The sequence below is a fragment of the Emiliania huxleyi genome (assembly GCF_000372725.1).
Source record: "Emiliania huxleyi CCMP1516 chromosome Unknown EMIHUscaffold_141, whole genome shotgun sequence".
Lineage (NCBI taxonomy): Eukaryota > Haptophyta > Isochrysidales > Noelaerhabdaceae > Emiliania > Emiliania huxleyi.
This window is the reverse complement of record NW_005201183.1, coordinates 101,934-114,061: the sequence shown is the minus strand read 5'-3', so window position 1 is coordinate 114,061 and position 12,128 is coordinate 101,934. Positions and strand designations below refer to the sequence as shown.

The 12,128-nt window shown below is 63.5% G+C and overlaps 3 protein-coding genes across 3 annotated transcripts; 2 read left to right on the top strand and 1 right to left on the bottom strand.

Moving 5' to 3' along the window:
- Positions 1-3,195: 3,195 nt before the first annotated feature.
- Positions 3,196-4,339, bottom strand: EMIHUDRAFT_227679 (hypothetical protein; the record flags this gene model as incomplete). The annotated part of the gene is made up of 2 exons (XM_005787534.1): positions 3,196-3,314; positions 3,397-4,339. 2 exons carry the CDS (start codon positions 4,337-4,339, stop codon positions 3,196-3,198), a joined length of 1,062 nt encoding a protein of 353 aa, XP_005787591.1.
- A 3,142-nt stretch (positions 4,340-7,481) lies between these two features.
- EMIHUDRAFT_71166 (hypothetical protein) lies at positions 7,482-8,240 on the top strand (the record flags this gene model as incomplete). Its single annotated transcript, XM_005787533.1, has 1 exon — positions 7,482-8,240. A coding segment is annotated over one exon (759 nt), but the record flags the coding sequence as incomplete, so codon positions are not given.
- A 3,286-nt stretch (positions 8,241-11,526) lies between these two features.
- EMIHUDRAFT_227676 (hypothetical protein) lies at positions 11,527-12,057 on the top strand (the record flags this gene model as incomplete). The annotated part of the gene is made up of 2 exons (XM_005787532.1): positions 11,527-11,543; positions 11,613-12,057. The coding sequence occupies 2 exons, from the start codon at positions 11,527-11,529 to the stop codon at positions 12,055-12,057; spliced, it is 462 nt and encodes a 153-aa protein (XP_005787589.1).
- Positions 12,058-12,128: the final 71 nt, after the last annotated feature.

Here is a 12,128-nt window from a genome sequence, read left to right as displayed (position 1 = left end):
TCCCCCTCGCGGCAGGTGCTCGCGTCGCTCATCCACGGGGCCGGCGGCCGCGCGCGACTCGCCCTTGTCTGTGGGCGCGGCGACGCGGCGGACGGCGGCTGCAGGCTGGTCACCGAGGTGCGGCGGAGTGCGGGCGGCGAGGCGAGCGCCTCGTGGGCGGCCGCGCGCCGCAGGATGACGGCGCTCCTCCGCGGCGGCGAGGGCGGCGGCGAGGGCGGCGGCGGCGGGGTGCACTACCGCCGTGACGCCGACGGGACGGTGCGTTGCGGTTTGCCACGGCTCCTTCCTGTACCCTGTCGCATCACCCTCTTCCGAGACGTGGTGCGCGCCCCCCCCTCTCTGCTCGTCCGCAGGTGTGGATGTCGCTCGCGGTCGAGGAGGGCGTGCCGATGAGCGAGCAGTTCCCGGGGGGCGCGTACGGCGCCGGGGCGGCCGCCGACGGCGAGGGCGCGCAGTGGTTCACGTTTTGGCCGTTTGACTCGCAGCAGCAGCAGCCGATCTGCGCCTTTCACGGGCCTGGCGGAGAGACCGACTCGGTGGGCAGGCCCGCGGCGGAGGCGGCGGTGCAGCACGTCGCGCTCTCACGGTGAGGAGAGGTGGAGCTGAGGAGGACGCCGGAAAAGGGTTCTCGGTTCTCGGCTCGGGTTCTCCGCACCGCTCCTGCCCGACAAATGCAGGCGCGCAATCCGCAGAGAGGGGTGTCGCAGAGAGGCGTGTCATGGTAGATAGAGGTGTGTGAGGGGTGGCGTGGTGAGACAGAGCCAGAGAGGCGGGGGTGGGGGGCTTGGGGGGGGGCTATCTGTGGTCTGTGAGAACGCAGGTAGTAAAATTCTTCTCACCAACCAACTCAGTAAAGTCTAAAGAACCCAAACAAACACGGGGGGAGGTACCCTAAGACCTTTTAAGAAATGAGGAGGTTTGGGGGCTCAAATTGCCATTTAAGAGATTGCAGGCACGGGGGGTCCCTCTTTTAAGACCGTTTAAGAAAATCGGCCTCACCGGAGGGAGCCTACCCTGAAGAGCACAGCCGGCGACGGACCTTTAGAAGGCGCCGTCGTCCTCATAAAGGTGGGCACTAGGGTGGGCACGATCGGGGGGACAGTCGAATCCGCGAGCACCGTAGTGCTCGCCGAAAAGACCATCCCCATCCATCCCAACCCCCCGGCGACCCCCTCCGCCCTCGCCGCTTGCCCCGCCAACGGGCACTGCGCGACCCACCCATCTCATCAATCCAGTTCCAGATCAATTGATCTTCTTGGGCAGCAGCTGGTTCGACAGGTCCTCTCCGTGGCCTAGGCAGCCGCTTTCGCCCTTGCCCCAGGTAAAGACGGCGCCGTCGGCGGTGATGGCGAGGCTGTGCTCGCGTCCAGCCGACACGGCGACGACGCGCTGGTCAGCAAAGGCCTCGACCTTCTTCGGCAGCAGCTGGGTCTGCTCGTCGCCGTGGCCCAGCTGGCCTCGGTATCCATGGCCCCAGCTCCAGAGGGCCCCGTCAGTGGTGAGGGCGAAGCTGTGCGCGCCTCCAGCCGACACAGCGACGACGCGCCGCCCGGCGAAGGCCTCGATCTTCTTCGGCAGGAGCTGGTCCTGCAGGTCTCCGTGGCCCAGCTCGCCAAAGCCTCCAACGCCCCAGCTCCAGACGGCGCCATCGGCGGTGATGGCGATGCAGTGGCTGCCTCCAGCCGACACAGCGACGACGCGCCGCCCTACCAACGCCACGATTCTCTTGGGCAGCAGCTCGGTCTGCCCGTCGCCGTGGCCCAGCTTGCCACGGCCTCCATCGCCCCAGCTCCAGACGGCTCCGTCGGCGGTGATGGCGAGGCTGTGCTGGTAACCAACCGACACAGCGACGACGCGCTGCCCCGCCAACACCTCGATCGTCTTGGGCAGCAGCTGGTTCTGCCCGTCGCCGTGGCCAAGCTTGCCGCAGAGACCAGCTCCCCAGCTCCAGACGGCGCCGTCGGCGGCGAGGGCGAGGCTATGGAGGGACCCAGCCGACACGGCGATGACGCGCTGGCCCGTCAAGGCTTCGATCTTCTTCGGCTGCCACTGGGCCTGATCGTCGCCGTGGCCCAGCTGGCCAGAGCCTCCCCAGCCCCAGCTCCAGACAGCTCCGTCGGCGGCAAGGGCGAGACTCCACGCGTGTCCAGCCGCCACGCTCACGGCGCGCTCGCCGCCCAGCGGGGAAGGGAGGCGTGTCGGCGTGTTGAGCCGCATCACGCCCTCGCCGTGCCCGAGTAGCTCTGGAGCGTAAAACGGCGCCGAGCCGCACGACGAGAGCCGCCCCTCGCCGTCGATGAAGAGGCTGCTCCGATAGCCTGCCGCCACCCTCGCCGGCGGGTTGGCCTCGCACAGCAACGCCATAAAGCACAGCCACCGCACGACGCACTCGTCCTCTGGCTGCGCCGGCAGCTCGAGGCCGCGCTCTTGCGCCCACAAGCGGATCCCCTCCAGCGCCAGCGAGGCGTGGAAGAGCAGCGAGACGGCCGCGACGCGAGCGATGTCGGCGGGGTCGCAGCGAGAGATGACGCGCGCGAGAAGCTCAAGGGGCAGGTCGGTGAGGGGGCAGCGTGCGGCGGCGGCGGAGGCGGCGGCGAGGCGGGTGGAGCGGCGTTGTGGGGTGGACATCGCGAGGAAAGAGGAAAAGAAATAACTAACCCAAACAAAAGCTGGCAATCTATGTTGGAATAAATAAAGAAATTTATTTATATATTGGCCCTCTATGTTGGGTCAAGGGCGCCTAGAAGAAGGCGCCGCCCCCCGAAGAGGAATCCCACCCGTACCCCGAGCCCCCGTCGAAGAGCGCGTCGAAAGCGTCGTCGCCTTCGTCGTACTCCTCAAAAAAACTGTTCAGTTTTCAAAGGCAAAAACGCCGGCGTACGCCCTCCCCTCACACTGACACTTCTCCCCTATTCCCAACTTTAGGTTGCGCACGTCTCCCAGCGAGCTAGGATCTCCGCTTTTTCTCCCCTAGCTAGACAAGCAGCACTGGAATCCCCGCTGCATAAGGTGGTGTTCGCTTTTCGGGAGCCTCACTATCACTGGCGGGGTCACGAAGAACAAGACGTCGATCCAGCGCTTCCTCTACGGCCACCCTGGCATGCTGAAACGCGCAACGGCAGCGCGCTTCAAAGGCCGATGATGTCGAGCTTTGGGTAAGGTTTTGGAAGAAGCTCACGCAAAAGACCCTCGCCGCTAGATCCAGTACCGCTGTTTGCCAGCAAACGACCACGGGCACGCCTGCCTTCCGAAGCTCCAAGCCAAGCCCGTGCGATGAACAACCATTGATGAAGACCAACTCCAGACGCTGGCAGCTTGAGAGGATAGTCACGATCTCCCTCGGCGGAACTCTGGAGACACGACCCTCTGACGTGGTAAAACCTAGGGTGAATTGACCCTCCCAGTCTTCGTCCGCGTGGCCACAGAAAAGGAACCAACGCGGCGGCGTGTTGTTGAGCTGCAACTGCAACGTTCTCGCGGTGCCTGCTAGGGAGCTGTGCGTGTTGCGCACTAGCTTCATGAGCTGGGCCACCTCATTCTGCGCTTGCGGCAACTTGTTCGTCTCCGGGCTGCAAACGTATATTAACAAAGCCGGGCCAATGGGGAATTGCTGCTGCATATCGAGTCTCAATTGCACTGGGACAGCATCGCGAAGCTGCGCCTGAACGACCTCGCTAAACGCGTTGCGTTCGAGGAATAACCGGCGGAGCGAGGTATTCTGTGAGTTGCGCAGCACCGACATAAGTCCATCGGCTGCCGCATCACTAATGCTATTGCCCTTCAGCCGAAGCTCCGTAAGGGAGCTGTTGCTCTGGAGCGCCGCACAGATAGCAACTGCCCCAGCGTCGCACAAGTGGTTGTCACTCAGTCCAAGCGTGGCGATATTGAAATTTGATGCAAGCCAGGACCGAATGTGTTCCGCGCCGTCGTGTGTAATCACGTTGCTGTCGAGCCATAATTTCTGGAGCAATGGCGCTTTTGTGCTTGTGAGCTCATGAAGCAGCGCGGCAAGGCCTGTGTCTCCAATGCGGTTGTGGCTCAGCTCGAGGACCTGCAGACCAGCGAGAAGAGAGCTCGGCATCTCAGCTACTAGCTCGAGCAGCAGAGCATCGTCAATAGCGTTGCGCATCAAGTTCAGTTTTGTTATCCTTCCATCGGAGATCTCTCGCGGCGCTGTGCGGAGGATCTTTTGTGCGAGCAACGCGTTGCATGGTGTATCCTGTATGCCTCTGCGCAACCGAACGTACCAGAACGAGAAGAAGCCCAAGGCCACGATGGTTAATGCGTTGGTGTGATGTAGCAACAAAATCCGAAGACGAGCGTGCGCCGGGGCCTTCATACGAACGAAAGGCGTCATGCCGTCCCATTCTTAGGTCTGCGCTTGTTCGTGTGAACTATCAAAACAGACCCCGTTCTGAGGGGTCCTGAATCGTACACCGTTCCCAGCCGTGCTCGCCAAGCATCAGCCGCCGCCGCCGCCGACGTGCCGACAACTCCTGTGAAGGCAGGCATCAAATGTCGAGGACGGAGAGCATTGCTAGAAATCGTACCAAACTCTGTCGAGCGGGAGCTCGGTCAGGGGTCGTAAAGAGATGTAGAACCTTCCTTAGGTCCGCCTCTCACACCCTCACTGTCTGTGCGATGTGAGCTTCTTGTTTCTTATCAACCTATCTGTGAAGTCGAGCGGGAGCTCGGCCAGGGGTGGTAAAGAGATGTAGAGGACCTTCCTTAGGTCCGCCTCTCACACCCTCACTGTCTGCGATGTGAGCATCTCCTGTTTCTTATCAACCTATCTGTGAATCGTGCGCGTCTTGGGCACCCCCAGGCGGGGTAGTGTGTGTGAAATCGTGCGTCCGCCTTTTGTTGTGAAATTCTAAAGTCTGGGAGAAAAGCGAGAGAGGGAGGCGCGCTTTCGAGCCCTTGGGGACCCTACCTCCGACTCAGCGCAGTCGGATGTGTACTTTTAGCATACTTAATGGGAGAAAGGAGAGAGGGAGGGTGTGTGTGTTCTCTTGGCCCCTAAAGGGCGGTGTGTGAGAGAGCTCTGAAGTGAGCTTTGCACGGGCGATCGAGGGTGGCGCGGTTCACCCCCTTCACCGGCGATGGAGATGCGTTCCGCGTGGTGACGTGTGACGCAAACGAGAGGCGGGAGTGGGGAGTCTCTCTCGATCGTGTGTGCCCCACGGCATTCGAAGTGCAAGGCCCAGTGCACATGAGTGTGAGCCACCTGCCCCTCCCTCCCGACGCGAGCTCCACTCGCCCCGCATCCTGCTCCCCTGCCATGTCCGGGTGTGTGGATCGTCGAGTGCGAGCGGGTTGCACACTCCCTTGTTACTCCGCCTCACTTTTGTGTGTGTGGATTGGTGTATCGCACGCCTTGCAATGGAGATTGTTTTAGCATTAAAGGGGGGCAGTGGTAATAGCTCAACCGCGACTTTTGAGGGTACTACAGGCAGCGAGAAAAACCACACGGATCGTAAGCCAAGGCGAGAAAGAGCCACACCGCATAAGTCAACAGCCAGATGCTACTCAACGGTGTCCAGAAAGGCTCGTAGAAAGAAGGCCTCGGCTTGAAATAGTTGACGACAAAATAGGATAGTATTGTGCCAATGGTATCCCATTTCGGACCAAACATGGCACGTCTAGCTCCCGAGTCCCACAGGGGGCGTGTAATGTCTCGAAGCGCCCACGCCCAGCTGCAGATCGCCAAAAGGATGGCCCAACCAAAGCACAACTGATAGCGTTGACGTACTCGAATAGCCTTTGAGAGCTGAAGGTTGAGTTCTTGGTTCACCAGCTCAAAGCCGCCTTGAGTCGCAATGAAGGACATGATTTGATTTTGCATGCGTCTTTGTTCTGCGCTCCATTCACGTTCTGGCAAGCCTGAAGGCGTAGCATCCTCGGCATTTGCGCTTCTTATCAAGTTCTCTGACATGCACCTGTCCTGAATCTGATGAGGAAGGAGGTTCATCAGCGGGTTTTTGTGATAGACGCCTGACATGTGCCCACGCAGTTTGCTACCCTGGGCGACAGATTGGGACAGCTCGAAGATGCAATTCGTGCGCTTCAGATATTCTCCAAGCGCGTCAAATTCAGCGATGGTGTGGCCAATCTTCTTGATTATTGCGCGGATCATTGGGAGATGCCAGTCGCTCTCACAAATGGGAGGGCCGCACTGGCGAAGGCAAACGTAATCCACCCAGTACCTGTAACCAGGATATTTGGTGCCTCGCTTCGGGTGGCAAGGCCCATGAACGTAATGCTGTTCTTGACTCTTATTGAAGATAGAGTCCCAGCGGTAGGCAGCCTCAGGCGCGGAAGGGTCCATGGTGCCGAGTGTCACGTCTAGCGGAAGCATTTGAGCATGCGAGTAGAAAATATCAGCGGGTCCAATTTCGTGATGCCAAAACGCTGCATCAAGCTGCTTTCCCTCCTCTGATTCTGGATCGAGGTGGTAGAGAAAATCGCATACTGACTTCTTCTGGCAGTGTCTGCCGATCTTTGCCTGCCATACCTTTATGGCAGCAATCAGGTCGTACCCGCAGCTGACGGGTACTGTGTCAGCCCAAAACGCCCTGTCTGGAGCATTGGGGCACACGTTTCGCTGATAAGTCATGTCCTTTAGGATCGGCCATATCCTCGGTTGGTCGCATGGCGCTACGCCAACCTTCACGTACTGCTTGAAGTCAACTAATTCGCACAAGCGGAGGAGCCCGCGCAACGACATGCCCAACAGCAATCGCTCTGGAATTGTGTCTGGCTCCACAGTCACATCCAAATCGCTTTGCACGCCCATGTGTGTAGGGCCGTGTGTGATCGAGGAGGCAGCAACCACAAGGGGTGTAATAGCTGGTTCACTAGTAGGTGCACGCTGTTCCGGTTCCTGACTCAAAAGCTCTGACGATACTGACACTGATGACCCTGCGCGCGCACGTGACACACGTTCGGAGATTAGCCGGTCAGTAAGCCGACGATTTTGCTCGTCAGATCCTGGACTGCAGTCCATAACTGTCGTTTCTGCTTCAAAAGAGCGGTCGGGGACGCGCACCACGCGAGGAATGATTTTGCCCGCTCCGTGCTCTCGGCGCCGTTCTGGTCATTATGGCTTTTCCTCTATTCTCCCGACGTTCTACAGTCCGCACCTGTGTCGAGCCTGTCTGCTGTGACAGAGAGAGTTCTTTTGTCTAAATTCTTGACTCACTCACTCATCTCTCAATCGCCTCTCTCTCTCTCTCTCTCTCTCTCTCTCTCTCTCTCTCTCTCTCTCTCTCTAGACTCCCCTGCGTCACTACGTGCCTCCCCGTCTTTGTAGCCTGGCGTTTGTGCCCCGTTTGTGCCGCGTCCCGTGCCCCCGAGTTCATTTTATTTTCAACAAAGGGTAAGAATCCCCACCTTGAGAAATAATTCAAAAGCTGCCCGGTTATATGTATTCTTGCGGAAATTTCTTTTTGTAACGTCTCGCCAGTCTCCAGTTGCCGCCCATGGCAGCGAGCGGGCAGCCGCGCAAGCTGCAGGAGCAGGTGGCGCATGGCGGCCCCGTTCGGTGCGTGCACATCGGCCGCAAGTCCGGCGGCGTGATGGTGACGGGTGGCGACGACAAGAAGGTGAACCTCTGGTCGGTCGGCCGCCCCAACGCGATCCTGTCCCTCGCGGGCCACACCAGCAGCGTCGAGTCGGTCTCCTTCGACTGTTCGGAGCGGACCGTCGTCGCCGGCTCGGCCGGCGGCACTCTGAAGATGTGGGACCTCGAGCACGGCCGCGTGGCGCGCACGCTCACCGGCCACCGCTCGAGCGCCATCACGGTCGAGTGGCATCCGTACGGAGAGTTCTTCGCGTCGGGCTCGGCAGACACGTACCTCAAGGTGTGGGACATGCGCCAGCGCGCGTGCATCCAGACGTACCGGGGCCACGCCGGCGCCGTGCGCAACCTCCTCTTCTCTCCCGACGGCCGGTGGGTGGTCTCTGGCTGCGACGGAGGCGAGGTCAGGCTGTGGGACCTGACCGCGGGCAAGCTGCTGACGGAGCTCTGCACGCACGCGGGCGCCGTGTCCGCTCTCGCGATCCACCCGACCGAGTTCCTTATGGCGACCGCCGCCGCCGACCGCACCGTCCGCCTCTGGGACCTGGAGACGTTTTCGCCGGTCGGGGCGGCGCTGCCCGAGCCCGGCGGAGGGTCGCGGCGGGTCGCCTTCACGCCAGACGGGAGCGCGCTGCTCTCGGCGGGCGAGGAGTCGCTGCGCGGGTGGGGGTGGGAGCCCGCCCGCTGCCATCTCCACTCCGAGACACGCTGGTCGCGGCTGTCCGACTTTTGCATCGTCGGGGGCGGCGGGGGCGGAGGAGGGGAGCGGGAGGGAGGAGAGGGGGAGGTGCTGGCTGCGGCCCTCCACGAGTGCGTGGTCACCGTGTGGGGAGTCCGCCTCGACGAGCTGCGCGGGCTCGGCCACCCTCCGCCCGCCGGCGCGGCTCGACTCGAGGGCGGGACGAGGCGCGAGGGCGCGAGGCACGAGGGCGGAGCCAACCACCTCGCCTCCGCCTCCTCCCGCCCCGCCTCCGCCTCCTCCCGCCCCGCCTCCGCCTCCTCCCGCCCTGTCCCCGCCGCTCGCAAGGCGGCCCCCGCTCCCGCCGCCCCTCCCGCCGCCGCTCCCGCCCCTGCCGCATCCGCCCCTGCCGCATCCGCCCCTGCCGGCCCCGACACTGCTGGCCTTGACGAGGGCGACGAGCTGTCGGTGTCCGCCTGCGCGCGTATGCAGATCGCCGGCTGCCGCGCCCAGATCGCCGCCGTCCGGCGCGGAAGGTCCGCCTGCCACGGCGCTGCAGCTGTCTCTGGCGCCGCCGCCGCCGCCACAGCGGCTTGCTTGAGGCCGGCGGACTTCGCCGCCGCCGACGTCCCCGCCGCCTCTCTGGCGGAGGGGGGCGGCGCTCGCGAGGCTGGCCGCGGGGGAGGCGGCTGCAGGGCCGCGTGCGCGGAGCAGTCGGAGCCGCTCGCCACCGCCGGAGGACGGCACAAGTCGGTCGGCACGTCGATGGGAGACTCTCTCTGCGGCGGCCTCGCGCCGGCGGCTTCCTAGACACTTCCTAGACGCCTCCTAGACACCTCCTAGACACCTCCTAGACACTCCCTCGCCTCCTCCCACGAAGAGTGACGCGCCTCTCGCGCGCGCGCCACCCCGGCGCCGGCCCCCCTACTGACGCACTCCCGCTTCCGCTGCCGCGTCGAGCGGGAAGCTCCTGTGGTGTGAGCAGCGTCTCTCCACACGTACTGCTGTGAACAGGCGACTGCCGCGTCGAGCGAGAACCTCCTGGGGAATGCGCAGCTCCCTCCGCCGCGATACCCCGCGACGCGCGCGCGCAAGGCGGCGTCGGCCGCACCGGCGCCCGCGCCCGCGGCGGCTGGCTGTGGCGAGGGCGGGGCGGCGGGCGGCTGCGGCGGGGCGCGGGTCGGCGAGGCGCGCGGGCTCGAGGAGGCGCGCGGGCTCGAGGAGGCGCGCGGGCTCGACCCGTCCGAGGCGCGCGGGCTCGACCCGTCCGCATTCCTGCCGCGGGCAGGGGGCGGCCCTGTGCCCCGAGACGAGGAGGCGCTGCTGTCGGCGCTGCTCGCCCCGTCGCCGCTGCAGGTCTCTTGCCTCTCGGCGCGGCTGACGGCGCTGAGGGCTCTCGGCTGCTACCACGCGGCGGGCGACTTCAAGGCGACGCTGCAGCCTCCTCGGTTGGGCGGGGGGGGGGGGGGATTGGGCTCCTTCTCTGACCCTTCCTGCGGCCCTTGCCGCCAGGCGATGCTGCAGCACCTCGCGCGGCTGGGGGATGCGTCCGTCACGGTGGACGTGTTGCGCACGGGCACGTTGCGCCGCGTCCCGCTAGACCTGGAGGGGGCGCTGCTGCTGCTGCCCACGCTCACTCAGCTCCTCGCCTCCTCCCACGAAGAGTGACGCTTCCTAGACACTTCCTGGACACCTCCTAGACACTTCCTAGACACCTTCTAGACACCTCCTAGACACCTCCTAGACGCCTCCCTAGACACCTCCTAGACACCTCCTAGACACTCCCTCGCCTCCTCCCACGAAGAGTGACGCTTCCCTAGACACTTCCTGGACACCTCCTAGACACTTCCTAGACACCTTCTAGACACCTCCTAGACACCTCCTAGACGCCTCCTAGACGCCTCCTAGACACCTCCTAGACGCTCCCTCGCCTCCTCCCACGAAGAGTGACGCGCCTCTCGCGCGCGCGCCACCCCGGCGCCGGCCCCCCCTGCTGACGCACTCCCGCAACACGTAGGCACGCCGAGGCGTCGCTCGACGCGCTCTCGCTGGTCCTCTCAAGCTTTGGGTCGGTGGTGGCCGCGGCAAGGTCGGCGGCGACTGGCGGCGTCGGCGTTGATCTGAGCGGCGAGGCGCGCGCGCGCCGGTGCCACGAGTGCTACGACCATTTCGACGCGATCCGACCGCGGCTGCGGGAGCTCGCAGCGGGCGACGGGGCCACGCAGCGACGCGCGGTGGACTTGCTGCAGGGCATTGGTCTCGTCATGGGGATGGCGTGATGGCGCGAGGACGAGGACGGGCCGGCTCAGAGAGGGGGGGGGGGGGGGGAGAGAGAGAGAGAGAGAGAGAGAGAGAGAGAGAGAGAGAGAGAGAGAGAGATGCGTCAAGCAGGCTCCTTTTTATTTTAAGGGCTGAACGTGAAAGAGAGAAAAATACGGCCCCGCCTTCTCGTACCCGGGTACGGGGTGTGGAGGGTGAGTTGTGAACAAGGGGTTGTGCGCCGGGCCCTCCTGCTCGGCTCCAGCCGGTAGACAAGTCTTGTCATCAACAGAGTAGATGGATCTGACCTCAGGCGTCAGGGCCGATGTGACCAAGCGCTGGTAGCGTGGTTTTACCTCACACCCATGGTCTCACAGTGTGCCGGCAGTCGCCGAGCAGTGTCGTACGTTAACTTGTTGGAGCACTTGGTCTTGTGGAGTTGGCCAAGGCCCAAAAAGCACCCGCAGGTTCAACGGGGGTGTGGGGAGAAGAGAAAATTTGAGGTGGGGCTCCCGTTCACGCTCAGGCCCAGTCCCCGCGCAGCGGCGGAGCGAGCCCCGCGGGCGACTGGCTGGAGTGCTCTGGAGTGAGTGCCCGTCACCTGTCGTACGTGGCGTGGGGCGGTCCTGCCCGTGTCCGGCGAGGTGGTTGCCCCCCCCCCCCCCTCCACCCAGCCCCACCCACCACTCATTGTGTGTGGGGAACCTGCCTACCCACCCCCGCCTACCTGTTGTACGTGGCGGCGTCCGGGTTCTCCTCGCCGCCGTACTCCGGCGTGCCCGGGTCGCACTGACCGCGTCACCGTCATCGGCGAGCGGAGGGCGTCGCTGACGAAGTAGTAGCCCGAGGTCACCTCGCCAACCGAGGCAGCGCATCATGCGGACGATACTCAATAGTGGTGAATGATGAACAAGTAGGGGCGGAAAATTGTGTTTTGCGGTGCACAAAATTCTTTTTCGCGTGTACATATATGGGTGAGAGCGCCTTCGTTGTTAATAATACAAGCCCAATGGTCCCTTTCGAGCGGTCCCCTGTCGCAGTCGCACACACGCACACGCCGCACCGCACCGCGCGCCCGCCCGCTGCCCCGCCCAGGCGGGAAAGAGATGAGGAGATGGGACAGCAAAGGAGGAGGCACAAACACGTATGGGAGGGTTCAGTCGTGCGCGAGAGCGGGAATCTTTTCGCCTCCCAGCCGACGCTCGCGCTAGAGCTCTTCTCGTCGCTCGCCTCTCGGATGCTCGTCGGTCGAGGCGTCGTGTGTGCCCTCTGCGTCGCCGCCTCGACATTCCATCCTCCGGCACTCGCTGCACAAATTGACAGCAGCTCGCCGGCCGCAGTCGCTGCTATCTCGACGGACAGCGCGCCCGCGCGAAGCCGGGACGGCCGGTTCGTCGAGGTTACAAAGCAGCAGGCTGAGGCACTCAGGGAAGCGGCGAGCAAGGAGAAGTTGCCGACACCGCCGCCCGGGTCGGACCTCGAGCAGATGCTTTCGGCCGGGGGCGGCGGCAGCACCGATCCACGGGCCCATGCGAGGTGAGAGTGTGAGTCTGAGACGCGCGCCGCGCCGAACCACTTGTTACTTTTTACAATCGAATCTCATCTCCGGCA